At 54.8% G+C, this 17,694-nt stretch overlaps 1 protein-coding gene across 7 annotated transcripts in view; it reads left to right on the forward strand.

The window, feature by feature from the left end:
• The window catches only part of LOC111139264 (myosin phosphatase Rho interacting protein), a 149,304-nt gene that overhangs the window by 71,328 nt on the left and 60,282 nt on the right, over positions 1-17,694 (forward strand). For all 7 annotated transcript variants that reach the window (XM_022491493.1, XM_022491492.1, XM_022491491.1 and 4 more), the window contains exons 4-5: positions 11,525-11,676; positions 16,624-16,708. In XM_022491493.1, the coding sequence (XP_022347201.1) occupies positions 11,525-11,676; positions 16,624-16,708 (237 nt within the window). The remainder of the gene's footprint in view (positions 1-11,524; positions 11,677-16,623; positions 16,709-17,694) is intronic.

The following is a 17,694-nucleotide window of genomic DNA, read 5'->3' on the forward strand; positions in this document are numbered from 1 at the left end:
ATAGGAAGCTGGGGCGGGGGTGGGTTGAGATCTGTGCCCACGGAGGCCTCTGTTCTCTGCTGGGGAGGACCTCACGCACGGCCGCTGTAAGCTGGGCTAGCCTTGGCCAGGCTCCATCACTCATGTGATCACTTCCACAGGAGCACGTCAGCCCACAGGAGGCATTTCCCTGTACCCGCTGTCCTGTTTCTACTGTGCAGGTTGACTTTCTTCCCGACGTGGGAGTCCAAGTTGGCCTGGACAGTTGGTTCTTTGTGAGTGTGAATGCGTGTGTGTGTGTGTGCAGGTATATATAACACAACACTATCCTGTCAGTGTCCAGTTTGGTGACATTCAGTGTGTTCACATGCTTGTGCAACCCTCACCATCACCACCACCCATCTCCAAAACTCTTTCATCTTCCCGAACCGAAACTCCATAGCAGGTAAACACTAATGTTTGTCCTTTCGTGTCTGTGTATTTCACTTAACAAAGTGTTTTTAAGTTCAACCATGATATCCAATGTATCCAAACTTCTTCCCTTTCTCTGCCTGAATAATAGTCTCTCATATGTGTATGCGTGTATGCCACATTTTGTTTATCTGTTTATGCATCAGTGGGCACTTGGGTTGTTTCTGCCTTTTTGCTATTGTGAATAATGCTAACATGAGCATGGTGTACAAACCTCTCCTCAAATCCCCTGCTTTAGTTCTTCTGGGTATACATCTAGAAGTGGGATTGCTGCGTGATATGGTAGTTCTGTGCTTAATTTTTCAAGCACCTGCCAAACTGTTTCTCTCAGTGGTTCTACCGTTCTCTTCCCACTAGCAGTGCAGTGTCTCAGTCTCTCTTCATTCTTGCCAACAGTTATTTTCATCTTTTTTTTTTTTTAAAGATTTTATTTATTTATTTGACAGAGAGATCACAAGCAGGCAGAGAGGCAGGCAGAGAGAGGAGGAAGCAGGCTCCCTGCTGAGCAGAGAGCCCGATGCGGGGCTCGATCCCAGGACCCTGAGATCATGACCTGAGCCGAAGGCAGCGGCTTAACCTACTGAGCCACCCAGGCGCCCCATCTGCACATTAATTCTTTATCAGGTCGTGATTTGCAACTGTTTTTTTCCCATTCTGTGGGTTGCCTTTTCACTCTTGTGATAGTGTTCTTTGAGACATAGAAGTTGTGGGTTTTTTTTTTTTTTTAAGATTTTATTTATTTATTTGAGAGAGAGAGCACACAAACAGGGCAGAGGGAAAGAGAGAAGCAGGCTCCCCACTGAGCAGGGAGCCAGATGCGGGGCTTGATGCCAGGACCCTGGGGTCATGATCTGAGCCGAAGGCAGACACTTCACCAACTGAGCCACCCAGGCGTTCCTCAACACACAAAAGTTTGTTGCTTCTGCTTTTCGTGTCATATCCCAAGAATCATATCAAATCCAGTGTTAGAAAGCTGTTAGCCCTGTCTTCTTCTAAGAGTTGTGTATTTTTTGCCCTTACGTTTAGGTCTTTGATTCACTTTAATGGTCATGTATGGCATAGTGGGCCCTTGATTCTTGTGGAATCCTACAGCTGTGCGGGTTGGTGGGGTGAGGAGGAGAAAAGGTGTTCTTCCCTGTGTTCTCTTGCCTCCAGTCTTAGGAGCAAGGTGAGCCTTGGTCGAGTGGTGATGGCTTCCCAAGGAGAGCTGTGAGGGCCCTTGACTGCTTGGCAGGAGCCTGTGCTGCTTTGCTGCGCAGTCAGTGGCCCAAGCCAGCAGGCCCGTCTGGCACAGCAGGTATGAGAAGGAACTTCCTGGCATTGGCAGCGAGTGAAAAAGGTCCTTGTTGTATTCTTTTCTCCCTCAAAAAAAAAAAAAAAAAGAAGCTTAGCCAACCCTAACAAGGCCCCACAAAGGCAGGGAGGTTGGCTGCTTGACAAAGCCGCCCCCCGTGGGTCATTTCCACAGCACCTCTGCACGTACCGCGTAGGCTAAGCAACCCCTCTTCTCTTCTGCAGCTCCCGGGCTACAGCCTCAGTGTGGCCATGGCCTGGGGCACAGCAGTTCCCGGTGCTGCTTGGGATGAGCAGACGTTCCCCTGTCTTTGGGCCCCTTTCTGCTGAATGCTTCAGAAAGCCCACCCCACTCCTGGATGGGGCCAGAGCTAAATCTTGAGAAGGGGACCTCCTAGGGATGGGACCACCTGCTCATTGAGTATCACCGCTGGCAGGAGGTACCTCCCAGCAGAGTAAATGCTCAGCCCTGTCCTCTGTGCCGATGACGCATGTTGTCAGAGCCTGGTAGATGGGATGTTAGCTCTTCGGGGCTGGTTGGCTCTAGCCCCTGCAGTCGAGGTCATGTGCTGAGTAGGTTAGGATTTGGAAAGCTGGGCTCCAGTCCTTGTGCCTGTCTGGGCCTTGGCTTCCATGTCTGAAATGCGGGGCAGAGGGCCGTGTCTCAAACACCCTGCGGGCCTGGGCTGGAGGCAGTGGGCTGTGCGTTTTCTTCCTGCGGGAGTCCCAGTGAATTGAAGCACCTCCCCTGCCACCCGCACATCGTGATTATTTCTCTACCTGAGCCATGTTTTGTTTTGTAAGTATACAAGTAGTTTTCTTTTAGTGTAGTTACAGGACTATACAGCCATCGCCATTGTCTAATTTTAAGAACATTCCCCTTACCCCATGCTAGCCAAAGGAACCCTGAACCCCTTACCCATCACCCCTAATCTTCCCCAGCCCCGGCAACCACTAATCTGTTTTCTGTCTCTATCCATGTACTTGTTCTGGCCATTTCCTATAAACGGACTTACGCAGGATGGCTGCACCCACCTCTTGCCTTTCAACTTCATTATCTGCTGGCTGCAACAGTCCCGGCCCCAGGAGTCGTACTTACAGACTGTGGGCCCCTGGAGGTCAGGTTCCCTTTCTGGGCCCTGCCTCTCCTTCAGGCCAGCTCCTGCCCTCATGCCCTTCAGACAGTGGAGGATTTGTTACCCTCTCACCTTTGCACGAGGAGCATCCCGCTGTCCACTTAACAAACATGGAATTTGGTAAGGTTGGGTATTCCAACTTGATAAGTGAAACATGTATAATATTTATTATGTTATATATGCTTTAAAATATTTATAAACAAAGCATAATGTTTGTACAGTGAACCTGCAGTATACATTTAGACTGATTGGTTTGTTTCATATATTATTCAAAAATATGTGCTAAAGCTGGGCCAGCGTAGACATATAAAGGAAAATCAAATTCATTTTATTGAGGACCTCACCAGCTAGCATGGAGAACAGATGGGCAGACCCATACGTGGACTCAGGGCTACATGTAGGGCTCTTCCCTTCAGAGAGGACGGGGTGACCATCCAGGAGGTAAAGGATGTGAGGCAGACATCTGGCAGGAGATGACTCTGAGGGAAGCTGGCCTGTTTCTCCATGGGTCACCTAGGCCCATGAGGAAGGGGCTCTCGAGAGCCTCAAACACAGGGCGGAGAGCTTGGGCTTGAGCCCGGGGGAGCAGCTAAGGCACGGCCATGTTCATGCTCATGGAAGGTTCTGGGGCCAATACTGGCAGCCACAGGGGGCCCACCTCGCCCCAGGTTCTAACTGCTGAACAGTGCTGAGGAACTGAGTGCAATGCCCGGGAGAGGAGAAGCCACAGACCTTACCACTGGATGCCAGATGTTCCTGCCATGCCTCCCCCAGAACACATCACAGGTTTGAGACTCCCATCTCCCTGACTCGATTTGGACCAGTGGGCAGTGGGGTGACTGTACGGTGGGCAGTAGGACAGACGTGGATGCGACACTCAGACATGGGCCTGTCTGTGCCTGGGAGTGGATGGGGACGAAGGCTGACCACAGTGCAGGTGAAGGGTCTGGTGCCCCAGAGAAGGGCGAACACCCCAGGGCCTTGAGATAGGGACCGGGAGGCACAGAGAATAAATATGAGCTGCTCTCCTGCCCTCGGTTTGGCCCGTCATTTTCAAGAGCCTCCTGGTGGCCATCTTGGGCCAGCCGCTGGCCTCCAGTGTGGGCATTGAGGCCTGGCTTTGCCTCAGTTCTCAGGGAGAGGATGGCCCGTGGTGCCTAGAGCTCCCTCCAGTCCAGCCAGGCCAGTGTTCTGTCTTCACCCTGCTGGCCTCTTCTCTGTTCCCAGGTAGGAGACAGATGTGCCTAATGCCTTCTTCCCTTTTCCTTGCGGAAAGCATTCAGAGAAAATGTATTGAATAAATTGTCTTCTTACCACCACCCCGTTGCTTGGTGGGGACTGTGTGTGTGTGTGCACTAAGAAACAGCAGGGGAAGCAGCCTGAGTTTTGTGCCAACCCTGAGCCCTCACTTCATCTGAACAGTATCCTCTCTAGTCTCGTGGCAAGCTCTGTGAGGTGAGGGATTTCTTTTATTGTGGTAAAATACACATAACAGAAAAACTGCTGTATTAACCACTTTAAAGTGTATAGTTCAGTGGCATTTAGTATGTTGGTAATGTTTTGCAACCATCACCACTGTCTAGTTCTAGAACTTTCTCATCATTCCAAACAGAAATCTCATACCCATTAAGCAGTCACTCCTCATTTCCCCCTCCCCCACTCATCCCCTAGCAACCATTAATCTGCTTTCTCTCCCTGTGAATTTGCCTATTCTGGGTATTTCATCGAAACTAAATCATACAATGTTTGTCCCTTTGTCTCTGGCTTCTTTCACTTAGCGTAATGTTTTCATCTACATTGAAGTGTGTGTCAGTGTTTCATTCTTCTTATGGCTGAATACCATTCTATTATATGGCTAGACATTTTGTTCTTTTTGTTTTTGACTTCTTTTTTTTTTTTAATTATTTTAGAGAGCTCAAGAGTGTGAGTGCGGTGAGGGGCAGAGGGGGAGGTGGAGGGAATTTGAAGCAGGCTCTCTGCTGAGTGATGGAGCCCAACGCTGAGCTCGATCCCATGACCCTGAGATCACAACCCGAGCCAAAACCAAGAGTTGCGTGCTCAGTTGCCTGAGCCACCGAGGCGCCCCATCTGTGCATCTTCTGATAGACATTTAGGCTGTTTCTACCTTTTGGCTGTCGTGAATAGTGCTGCTACGAACATTTGTGTATGTTTTGTTCAAAAACCTGTTTTCAGTTCTTGGGGCGTAAACTTAGGAACAGAACTGCTGAGTCATCTGGTAACTCCATGTTTAACTTGTTGAGGAATCTCCAGACTGCTGTCCACAGCAGCTGCTCCATTTTGCATTTGAAGTAAAGGATATTGTTAATCCTATTTTACACTTGTGGAAGCTGAAGCTTAAACTTTGCAGCTTGCCCAAAGTGACTTTCATGGTGATTGGCAGAGCTAGGATTCTGTTCTGAGGGTGGTGCTCTTCTAGGCTCATAGGCACTGGAAACGTAAAGCCCAGAGGCTACATTAGATTCTTGAGCATTTGTGGGGAAGAAGGGCCTGGGAGCATGGTCATGTTTGGTTCCCCCATCCCAGGGTGATGGGTCCACAGCTGATAAGTTCTCCATGCCATAGCCCCCAGCATGGCTGGCCCAGCTGCCTCCTGCGGGCAGAGTTGCAGCAGTTAGGGTTCATGCTGGAGTCCTGAAGGGCAGGAAGGGGTGCAGAGTCACTGCTTCCTGCAGAGGAGGCCGTGTGAGATCACAGGCACAGACAGACCTGGCATCCGAGGCCGGGCAGCGAGGCTGCAGGCGCACCCCGGCCTCGAGGCTGCTGTGTGTGGCTGGCAGCTCCGGTGTGGGGGATGGCTGTGAAACTGCCCGGTAAGCCACGAGGACTGCGGGATCCAGGGGAGGCTGGCCACACGCCTGGCCAGGGAACTTCACTGGCTTCTGGCCATGCAGGCAACGGGAGGAAAGCAGTTCGGCCCTGGCGGGCACCTACAGCAAGCAGCTCCTCGTCCCTCCCCGCTGCCCTGAGGCCCCTGGCTGCAGTTGGGGGAAGCCTTTTCCGAGCTGCCAGAGAGGCCAGTGGGGGCTTTTGCTCTCCGATTCAGGGTGGTTTCGTGGTTATGTCTCAAGACTCCTTTTCCATGAGTCTTTCCAGTTTTCTCTGAGAACTTGGACTTTGAGGCTATCCATCTAAAGAGAGCTGCACACTAGGGAGAACTGTGGCCTTGGAGGGCGGAGCATCAGGTGGCCTGTTCTACACCTGGATGGCATTTGGTGTCCACCTCTTGCGAGAGGGACTCATGATTTGTTTGAGTCAGGACTCTGAGCAGTTTGGTAGTAGGAAGAGCCAGAGACAGTCTCTGTGGTCCTGACCAGCACGTGTTCCTCTCAGGGCATGGGGTTCCAGGGGCGCCTGAGATGGGGTGCAGTACTCAGGGAAGCTCCCTATGGGACACCTTCCTTCCACAGAAAATTCTGGTCTGACCTCCTTTAATCCTCAAGAAAGGATGTATGTGGTCTCTCCTGGACCTGGCTCAGGTGGCCTAACCAAGCCTCTGGTATAGCTGCCAGGCCAGCCTCTGTACAGGAGCTTATGGGAGCTGCTTTCCCCCTCTCTGGGGAGGGCAAGGGAGCTCGTGTTCCTGCCTAGGCCATGTCTGATCCTGCCCGCTGACAGGTTTTGCAGTAACCCTGGGCCACACTTGTCCTGGGTGACCCCAGTGGTTCCAGGGCCCTTTATCCCTCTGGGCCCCACTTACAAGCCATCACAGTGCCTTCCTCCTGAGGCTGTCAGCAGGGTGAACCTGTAAGTTCTTATCCAGGGCCCTGGCGGACCCAGAAGACAGTTGGGATTATTCTTGCCGCAGTGGCTCCTCCTGCAAGGAGAGTCTTTTTGTCCTACCTGGAGCGTACTCAGGCCTACTTCCGGCAGTGCGCAGAAGTGCTGGCTGACCGCTGTCACCGAGTAGCACTGCTTGTGCTGTTCCTTAAGTGGGTCGTGGGGAGTGTGATGGAGCAATAATACGGAGTGCAGGACAGGTGGGAAAAGTCTTGATCCCCGATTTTTCATTGTGTGTGTGTGCATGCCCATACACCTGTTCTTCCCAGCGTGAAACGTGTGGTTCTCAGTCAGTTGTGGACAGACAGGTTTGAAATACACGAACTGTTGCAGGACCTGCAGTGCGCTGGGTTGGCCTTCACCTTGAAAGGCACTTTTGACCTTGAGATTCTGTGAGCACTTCCTTGCCCTGGGCGAAAGCCTTTGTTTCTGTGGGTCTCTGTTTTCCCATCTGAATGGAGAAGTGGGCCATTCTATCCGAGTTTTACCTGACCTCTGGTTGTATAAGTACAGCTTCCTGGAGGAAAGGGTCCCCACCTGTAGCTCTAAATGGCACCTCTTTGTACTTCTGTCCTCCTCTCCTCTTCTTTCTCTCTGAGAGAAGCTTACCTTCCAAACTTCCAGGATCCAACAAGAAGTGGAGGCTACCTGTTTTCCCCAAAGTGCACCTCCTTGGGCCAGGGATGGGGGTGGAGGGTATCTAGGGGGTAAGGCTGCTGTGGGAGGATCTTTCAAAGCAAGCGTCTGACAAGTGCCCAGCAGTGGACAGAGGTTTCCTTGGCCTTTTGTGGGCCATTGGGCGGATGACACGAGGGCTGGGTTCTCAGCAGGATGTCGTCACATCCCCGGAGAGAGGCCCTTGTCTTAGTCCTCCGGCTTGGTCACTTCATGATTACATGGTCTCCAGCCTGGGGATTCGTTGACACTGCCGCAGCTCTGCCATCTTAGCTGGTGTCGTGTGGAGACCAGAAGAGGACTGGAAACCTCCAGATGGCTAGAGGGCCATCTGGTGACATTGCTGGCTAAAGAGTTAACCCATAACTTGGCAACACAGCGAGCTCGAAGGCCTGCAGACAGCCATCCCTTTTTTGAAATCGAGCAAAACTGGGTGCCGCTCAGCCTGGTAGGAGGCCTGGATTCCTCACAGCTGGAGGTGGGGAATGAGAGCAGGGAGCTTGTCGGATGGAGCTGGGTCTCTGCATATGGCATGGGGGTGAGGGGCGCCCTCTGGCTGGATTTGGGTTGCAGCCTAGATATCTGCCCTTGCTCTTCAAGCAGAGGGGCTGGCCAGCTCGGAGATGGGTTGTCAAGGATCCGTTCTCTCCTCCGTGCTGAGATTGTGGACGGGTATGACCTGCTCCTGCCCTGAGGTGGGGAGGGTCACACCTGGGCCTGGGGGCTTTCTGGAGGCCCTTGGTTGAAGCACCCAAGCTCTGGGTGCAGGAGCTGAGGTTGAGTGCAGCCTAGTGAAGGGGCAGATGAGGGTGGCGGTACAGACAGCGTTAGAGGGGCGTGGGAGTGGTCCGTGAGAGGACGCACTGGCCCGGAGCCTGGCCTTCAGTACCCACCTGGGATAGTGAGCCGCTTCACGGCAGGTGGCACCGTTGAGACTCAGGAGGAACTATTTCCACAGCGCCTGCCAAGGGCCAGCCAGGGTCGGTTTTCCGGATCTCCCTTCTTTTCTGACCACTGTTGACTCTCCTCCCTCTTCGCTGTATGCGACAGGATTAGATTATGCCCACCTCATGAGTAGTGTTTAAGGAAGCATGAGAGAGGTTGTAATCATGAGACACACGGGTAGTAAATAAATGTTCATTTCCTGCAGCTGTAGCTTGTTATATCTGCCTTTGATTGACACCTCTGAAGGCTCTTCTGGAAGGAGGGAGAGAACTCATTTTGTATACGTAAACAACTGAGGCCCAGAGAGGTTGTCGGAAGTCTAAGGGTACGGTTTGTCACTAGGTCCCATGACCGCGTTCCGCTGCAGGGCTAGCTGGGAAATCTTATCACTAGCTTATGGCCACGTGTCCAGCAAACCGAGTGACTGTCCATGAGGGGATGGCAAGCAGTTTCATGACCACCAAGCCCTGGAATGGTAGTTTCTAGAGAATGAGCACGTGCCTTCAGATGGCCCACTAGAGAGCATAGGGAGAAGAAAGTATTAGAATTTCTGTTGGCGTGTTTTACTGTCCCTGTTTAGCTTACCTGTGTGTGTGTGTGATAGTTTATAAGGTATTGGCACAGATAACTTACCGCATCCATGCATCCCTGTGTCACGGGTGGGCATACACTGGCACCTATGATACCCATGAGTCCAAGCATTGGGTGGGCCATCAAGGACAAAGGAGGAAAAGTCACCTTGGTAAAGCTCCTCTGCCCTCCCCTCTCCCGCTCTGGGCTCTGTGCTCCTGCTCATGGCCCTAATCCTCACAGTGGCCCGTGGCGTCAGTGTCCCTGTTTCATGTACGAGAGGACCCACCCCAGAGAATCCGTGAGCCTTGTTGGTACCAACGGGGAGTGTGTGCTTCTGCGTAGGGAGGCTGAGCTGAGAGAGCAGAGGTCACGACCCCTAGTTCGCCCAAAGAGGGTTCAGATGGAGCAGTGGCATGATGCCAGAGAAGACCTGGGGTTAGAAATTCTGAAGAGTGGAAGGACTGGAATTGGAACAAGGCGGTGGGGAAGCCTAGGAGGACTGTGCAGGCCTTGCCCTGGGTTGGAGGGGTGCGCTCTTGAAGCTGTGGGAACAGCACTCGTCTGGGGAGGGGGGCTCAGCCTCTACATGCTCATGGGTCTCCCCAGCCAGAAGACCAGTGGGTGGGTCCCAGGCCTCCCCCCTGTTCACTGCTCCTGAAGAACTCCCTTGGTAGGTTGCAGGAAAACCCAACAAGCCCCCTTTCCCAGCTCAAGGACTCTTCAGGAGTGCCCAGGAGAGACCCTCCAAGGCTGCTTTCCTGAGGAAGAGCATCCTAGCATGCGTGTGGCCCACCCTCACAAGTGGGACTCTGGCCCCTCCCCTGGCCCAGCTGAAGACAGAGGCCTCCCTGTTCTCTCATGGCTGGCTCGCCTGCCCTGCTACCTCCATTCTGAGCTGCGCCCAGAGGGTCCATAAGGAAAGGGTTTTGGGAGCTGGGAACCTTACTTCCTTCCCCTCCTGCGGACCAGAAAGCCGGCAGCCATGCTGGGTGAGGGCTCTGGCACTCAGTGCTCCTCTGGTCCGACTTCTGTAGTTGGACACCAGGGCTTGAGGAGGGGGGTAGCAGTGCATCAGAGATGCTGGTGGGCTGGCCTGGAAAGTACCAGGAAGCTCATATGCACTCCAGCTGGAGGGGGTCTAGGAGCTTCCTGCTTCCTTTTGTTTGGCAGATGAAGAAGGGTTTCCAATAGCGGTTAGAGTTGGCCTGAGCTTGGCATTCACACCGAACCCAGCATCCTGACCTTCAGAGCAGGCCTCTTCCCCATGCCCTGGCAACAGGGAGCTTGCAGCCGGGCAGGGCTAGGACCTACCTCAGAGCCTTAGGAGGGAGGCATCTGATAAAGCAGCTACCAGCTGGCCACCGTGGCTATTTCTTCCCCTGCCACTTTGTCAGGGACCCAGCTCAGGAAGTGCCGAGTCCTTGGGGGCCTCTCAGTAGGGAAGCTGGCAGCTACCGGGGAAGTTGGGCAGCCTCCCCACCTTGTCGCCCACACCACCAGGGGTCCTGGCCAAGGCTTCCCCTGCTGTGAGAGCCACCAGAACGGGGCATTAAGGTAGTGCCTTGCCTGACTCCAGGCCAGGAGCTCTCTGCCCTTGGGATGGTGACAGCCCTGGTGCCTCACTTCCCTCCCACGAGTGCCTCCCTGTTTGGGGGAATGTGAGAGGCCAGAGGGTGCAGGCCTAACAGATCCTCTCCAGGAACGTCCTCCTTGCTGCCCTCACCCCAGCAGGAACCTTTAAATGTCTTCTTTGCTTGTTCTCAGTGTTCTTTTTCTCATTTCAGTGTCTGACAGTGTCAGAAAAGGAAAAAGTTTTTTTTTTTTTAAAGATTTTATTTATTTATTTGACAGACAAAGATCACAAGTAGGCAGAGAGGCAGGCAGAGAGAGAGAGAGAGGAGGAAGCAGGCTCCCTGCAGAGCAGAGAGCCCGACGCGGGGCTCGATCCCAGGACCCTGGGATCATGACCCGAGCCGAAGGCAGAGGCTTAACCCACTGAGCCACCCAGGCGCCCCTAGAAAAGGAAAAAGTTTTTATTCGCTGTTCTGGCGTCGGCTGGGCAGTCCCACGAGGTGGCGGGGGGTCATCTGCCCTGAGTGGGCTCGGCCTGCCTCTACAGCATCTCTGATAACTGTGGCTCCAGCCTGCCAGCCCCGCAGCCCGCCTTCCAGGATGTGGCTTCTCTCCGGCTCCCTCCGTGCCTCTAAAAATAACCTTGCTATTTTGGAACGACCTCTTCTGGAGCTTTTTCTCACTGCTCTCTCTCTCTCGGAGCTGTAACCCCTGGGAGACCAGACTCTTGGCTGCCTCTGTCCTCCCAGCTGTCGTTACCGAGCTGTCCCCTTCCTGCCTTTCTCCCTTCCCCCGCTACTAGCTGGGGTCTTGTTCTCCCGCTAGGAGGGAATGTCCAGCTGGATGTCCTCTGAGAAGAGCAGGCCTGTCACCTCTCCTCTCTGGGACGGCTAGGACAGAAGTGGGGCCATGAGGGTGGGGACAAGGCAGAGCACCACCCTGTGCCCCTGTTGTAACTGGGGAGCCACACAGTTGCCAGAGGGCCGGGAGGGCCTGGGGGTGTGGGGACAGCCCATGCTGCCATACTCTGACCCCTGAGTGCTGGTCTCTGCGTGACCCCCGCCCCATGTTCTTCTTTGCAGCCCACAACCCTGCCTCAGGGCACCATCAACATGAACCAGTGCACAGACGTGGTGGATGGGGAGGGCCGGACAGGTCAGAAGTTCTCCCTGTGCATTCTGACCCCTGAGAAGGAACATTTCATCCGGGCGGAAACCAAGGAGATCATCAGCGGGTGAGTCTGCCCCAGCACCTCTGCATACCAGCAGGTTCTTGGGCCAGTTCTCTCTGGCACAAATTTGGCAAGATTGCCATCACTTTCTTCCCCACACATGTTCCCTCTTCTGAGTCCCCTCTGTCTTCACACTGCCACCATGTACCCGGTCACCACACCAGAAACTGGCCTTACCCTGCACCTGTCTTTGCGTCATTCCTGTGTGCTCATACTCTCCTTGTGTCCCACTTCCCCGTGGGCCTCCCTCTGCTGGCGCTGCCCCACCTCCAGGACTGCTGCAGCTTCCTTCAGCCTCTCAATGGTCTCACCACCTCCATTCTCAACCCTCTACCCATGTGTCATTCGACCACGAGGGTTTCAGTCCCCAGAGCACACCTGACCTTGCCTCTCTCCTGCCCGAAGCCCCATCACCTGGGAGTGAAGTGCAAGTTCCTTGGTTGGCCCAGGAGGCCCCTTCCCAGCCCTCCAGCCTCACCACCACCACCCTTGTGTCCCTCATTACTGAGCTGCTTATCACTGCACACCCCTGTGCTGCCCACCAGCTCTGTGCTTTCCTTCCCACCTTGCCTTCAGTTTGGAATGACCCCCCCATCCTTCAGCCTGAGTGTCCACTCTTGCGGGTAACCTGCCCCCGTGAGGCACTTGGCACCATCAGCTGGCTTTATGAAAGATGCAGATTGTCTGGGCGCACATCTGGCCTCCTTTAGCCAGCAGTAGGTCCTTGAGGGTGGACAGCTGTGTCCCATTCCTCATCCTCGGGGCCTACACACAGCAGTCACTCCAGTGCTGCTATAGACCCTTGCTTCTTTGTCCAGGTGGAAAGAATAGACAGTCCCTGAGTCACACCACTGCCCTGGCCTTGCCCTGGTCAGAAGCTTAGGGGAAGCCCTGGAAGGTGGAAGGGACCGGGTTTTCAGGTAGCTGACAGTCCGGGCAAGCAGAGCTCCGTGCTGCTGAGCTCATACCGTGTGTGCCTTCCGGAAGTCCGTACTCCTGAGGCGCATGTTACCAGCTCTATGCGACCTAGCCCCACGGTACATGCGCAGTGAGCAGGCTCAGCATGCCTGGCCAGGAGCTCGGGCGCTGGATCTTGGAGAATCCCATTGGTCCTTTAAGGCCGAGAAAGCTTTGAGAGAAAGTGAATTGGGGTGTGGTCGGGGTGGGCGGTTAGGGATCCTGGGCTGATTATTGTAGTGCAGAGTGGAGGGAGCTAGAAGGTGAAGCCTTTTGGTTTCAACAAGTAAAAAAAACTCTGAGCCCTGGCTGAGCTTCAGGATCTCAGGCCAAGGCTGCTGTATGAGGAAGTGAGAACAGTGGTCAGAAGGTCCCCAGGTTTTGCCGAGTTCAGAAGTTTAAATCCACGTTGTGCTGGGCTGGAGCCAAGGGCCAGAGTTGCACTGCAGAGTGACCAGCGGACCCTATGCTGGGGCTGCCAGCTCAGCCTGAGTCCTTCGTGCTTGGAGAGAGGGTTTGCATTTCTAATTCCTAGGGGCAAACAGCAGGACCGCTTGGCCTCTCCCTCTCCCTGTTTTTAATTCTAGAACCATATGGTTTAGGAGTGTAGAGGGCTCAGGGAGCCTGGCCAGCTGAATCAGAGAAGCATAGGACTCTTGATTTCGGGAACGTGGGCTTGAGCCTCATACTGGATGTGGAGATTAGTTTAAAAAAAATTTTTTTTAAATATACGGAGAGAGGACTTTTACAGAGCCCTCATTCTACAGTTGGGAGACTGAAGCTCTGGAAATGCAAGAACCCTGACGAAGGGCAGTCTACAGGCATGAGGGACAGCGGAGAGCCATTCGCGTTTCCCGGCTCACATCTGCTGCTGCAGCCCTGTCTGGCAGTCAGACAGCCTGCACTGAGGTGCCGCTGCCCGGCGGGATTCCTCGGGGGAGACCTAGCCCTCCCCTGAGGAATTAGGTCCGGTGGAGGATCCTGATTAGCATGAGGTATGGGAAGGGGTGTCCAGGGTCCCCAGGACAGGCTGGGGCATGTGTGAGCCAGGGGACCCAGGTCATTGATGTCGTGGTGTGCTACATGGCATGAGGAAATTGACAGCTGACGCAGCCTCTGCCAGGTGGCCCAAATCCTACCATCAGGCACCTACCACAAGCCAGGGGACTGCCTGTCCTGATCCCCTCTCCTAAGGACACTGCAAGTACGGGATGGGGGACTGCCATTCTGTGCAGCTTGAGTAGACAAGGTCATCGGTGGACCAGGACACCAGATGTGTGTGTTCTCTGGGTCCCACATGTTGGCTGGGCCATTCAGGTTTGTGCGGTGGCTCAGAGGCATATGCAGAGCTTTCCCCTGTCCTCATCCTGAGGATGGGCCTAGCTCATCCCTCCCCACCAGGAAGGGTTTGCCCCATGGCAACCTGTCCCTGGCCCCCAGCAACAGCTTCTTTTTCCTCACCACCCACTGGTACACTAGGCCTCCTTTACAGAGTCACGTCGGGTAGTGTGCTCTGGGGACAGACTTCTTTTTCCTCCATCTCCTCTCCTTCCTCTGCCTCTCACCTTTGGATGCATGCCTCCCTTGGCATCCTCACCACCTGGCACAGTTCCTTTGCCAGATAATCTCACCTGTGGGCTCTTAGACCTTGAGACCCAACTCCCTAATGAGGTACGGACTTCCTCTGGGCTGACTTAGAGCAGGGGTAGTTAGAGACAGTCCATCCAGACTTCTTTCTGGGTTCTTCTCTGAACAGAGGCTTCTGAGCCGCCTGAGGCTTCTCATCCAGAGCTGGATGGAGAGAATTGGTGGTTCTCTTTCCCACTCTCTTGTGCCAGGACGGGCCTTCAGGATGTTTGGGGCACAACTTAGCACAGGTCTTTCAGAGGAGGTGGGATGTAAGCAGGAGTGGGTGGGGTGGGGTGGGGACTCCAGCTGAGCTGGGCCTGATCCTTCCCCTTCTCTGTGTTCCTGCCTCACAGTTCTGCCCCCCTCGGTCTCACTCATCCTGGCTCTGCCATCAGAGTTGGGGAACCCACCCTACTGTGTCCTGGCACTCACTTCCACCACCGGTCCCGTGTCCATATTCGCCCCTTGCCTTTCTTCCCTCGGTGTATTTTACATGGTGACACATCTGAAGGACGTTACATGCTTCCTGCTGGGCTTCTGTAAGAAACCCCAGTGCAAGGGACATATTCCATCATCTGTCCTGGCCAGCCCCAGCCCGCCCCGAGTCTGCCGCCTTCTTCGGGCTGGCGCAGGAGCTCGCTGAGCTCCGGTCAGTCGGCAGTGCCACCTCGGTGCAGATCTCTTCCCTCAAGGCCCCGTCCCTCGGGCTCGCCAGTTTGCCTGCTTGCTCGTGTTGCCGATTGACAGCAGCTGGGCCACCTGCACCTGTCTGTCACAACCCCGTGCTCCTGGGGCCCTGGAGGGTGAGGGGACTTTGTGAAGCAGTCTCTCGTCATCTCCTAAGTAAAGCTCTGAGAGGGGTCTTCCCCAGACACAGCTTCCCAGGGTACCCAAGGAATATCAGCCTCTATGGCAGGCTGGAAAGCAGGTCTTTTAACCCCACATGTGTGTGAGTTCCTCAGATTATGTGAGTGAGGCGCTGAGAGTCTGCTCATCTGCAGGCCTTGCAGACACAGTCATGCCTCCTCTTGCTTTGGGGCCAGCCCGCAGAGGAGTGACCCACAGGGCCTGTGCCTCAGGTCTCCATGTGCCCAGAGTCATTCAAGCTCTCAGCAAATACAGAATGACCTGCTCGAAGCCGAGCTGCGCTCACCCCAGATGCTGTTATTCCCCACGCCCAAGCCCACTTCCCCAGCTCTCAACAGCAAAACCAGCATACCCTCCTGAGGCCATCCTAGAAGGTCACCAACTATGACCAACTTCCCTCCCTCCGCCCCCGATTTAAGAAGCACCTCGGGGTGCTAAAGACAGGAGCCCTCCTTCCTGACTCTGGCTCGAATGCTGGTGCTGGCGGGGCAGGCTCTGCCTCACACTGCAGCTCGGCCACCGTCCCAGGCCTGGGGTGGCAGCAGGCCCAGCACAGACCCTCAGGGTCCAGGGAGAGTGGGGCCAGATTCTCCTGCAGTACCTAACCCTCTGGAGAGAGCACCCTTCACCACCAGCCCCTCCTGTCCCCCTCGTCCAACCCTTCCAGATGTTAAGGAAGCTCCAGTGAGGCAAGCAGTGGACGTGTTATGGCCTAATCTGCCCCTGCTTTCAGAGAGGAGGAGACTGAAGCCTAGAGGCACAGGGAGCCCCCAAGGTCATGGTTAGAAAGTAGCAGAGCCAGCTCTGTATCAGGCCTCCTGCCTTCAGCCTCTGTTCTTCCCATGCTCGCTGGCTGCCTTTCCTGCTCCTGGTCCAGAGGGGACTTCCCAACTTGTGGGCCTTGGAGTGGGTCCCTGGGCAGCTCTGCTGGGCCTTCCCCAAAGCCAAGGTGCCCATAGCCCTCAGGGTGCAGGTAGGGCCCAGAGGTGAGTGAATGGGTCTGGGAGGTCAGCTGCTCAGCCCCTGGAAGTGACCTGCCACAGAGAACTTAGGTAGCACAGCTGCTGGTTTCCTGCCTCTAGAGGTCTAAATGCTACTCAGTAGCAGCGCATCTGTGCCTTAGCCAAATCTGCCATGGGAGGACAGTTTTAAAGCCAAGTCTAAACCCAAAGATAGGGTCAGCGATGGAAACCGTGATGTGCTCTGCACATCTAGGGCCGGTCACCGGGCCCTTTCCACCTGCACTATGGTCATTGTGGGGTCAGCATCTGGGCCTGGTCCCAGCACAGCCTATGCTTGTCCTGGGCTGCACTGTCGGCACTTCCCCAGCGGTGGCTGGCTCAAGTCTGGGTCATGCTCTGCCATGCTCCACTGCCCAGAGGCCTGGCCACTGGATGGGCACCCTCAAGTAGGAAGTATTGGCATGCTGCCTAGACCACCCAGTACTGTTCCCAAGTCCTGAGCGCAGGGATCTGATCCCTCCTCTTCTCTCCCCAGATGGCTAGAGATGCTCATGGTCTATCCCAGGACCAATAAGCAAAACCAAAAGAAGAAGCGGAAGGTGGAGCCTCCCACACCACAGGTAGGTAGAGTGGTGTCCATCAGTGGGGCTAGGAAGAAGTGAGAGCTCCCCACGAGGTTAAGAGACTTCAGAACCCAGCCTAAAATTAGGGGTGAGAAAAAGGATCCAGATGGGAGTGCAGCTAAAGTGGTTATGAGCCCTGCATGGGCTCTCCTTCCCTCTAGCGGTCTGTAGGCTGAGACCTGCATGCTCCTCTCCAGGCCACAGGGCAGGACCCCCCGCAGGATAGGGTGGCTTCAATCACGTGCTCCGGGGCCAGCCCAGGAACTTCGCAGTGAGGGAGCCGGTGCGCAGCGGCGGTATGATAGCATGTCCGTTCCTTGGCTGTCCTGCCAGCTGCTAGCGAGCAGAGGGCTTGCTCAGAGGGGCTGCTTGCTGTACGTGGGTATCCTTGTGCAGGCAGGGAGGGTCGTAGAGCATCCTGGCTGAGTGAGGAGCTCTCAGGGGACCCTGTTCCTGCTCTGGGCTTTGACCAAAAAACTGGTAAGACCTTGACTTTTGTGCCCCTGCCCTAACTCCCATTTGACCAAAGTGGGGGGTGGCTTGGATAGGTCCCATCAGCTCTAATCCTTCCCTAAAGGCCACTCTCCCTGTCTGCAGGGACACAGGCACCCAGAAGGGCTCTCCTTCTTTGTGCCATGCTCCTCACACTCCTGGGGCCCTGGTGGAGCAAATTAACTTTTCTGAGCCTCAGTGAACTGCTTTACAGAATGGGCCTTTGGACACCCAGTTACAGGATTGTTGTGGGAATGGAAGGAAGCGATGAGCCCTTGATGGGTGCTCAGCGAATGCTCCTCTCTGCTCCAGACTTCAGTGTTACTGAGTGCTTTGCCTTGCCTGATCGAGCCTCACAGCAACCCCCCAAGAGTGAGCAGGATGGGAATGAGGGTCCCTTGGGCATCTCGCAAGGCCCAGAGTCTGGCAGCGAGCCAGCCCGTGACGGAACCTGAGCCACCCCTGGGGACTCAGCAGTCTTTAGTGGCCGC

This window comes from Enhydra lutris, unplaced genomic scaffold, assembly GCF_002288905.1.
Source record: "Enhydra lutris kenyoni isolate GAN:26980312 unplaced genomic scaffold, ASM228890v2 scaffoldscaffold97, whole genome shotgun sequence".
NCBI classification, from domain to species: Eukaryota; Metazoa; Chordata; class Mammalia; order Carnivora; family Mustelidae; genus Enhydra; species Enhydra lutris.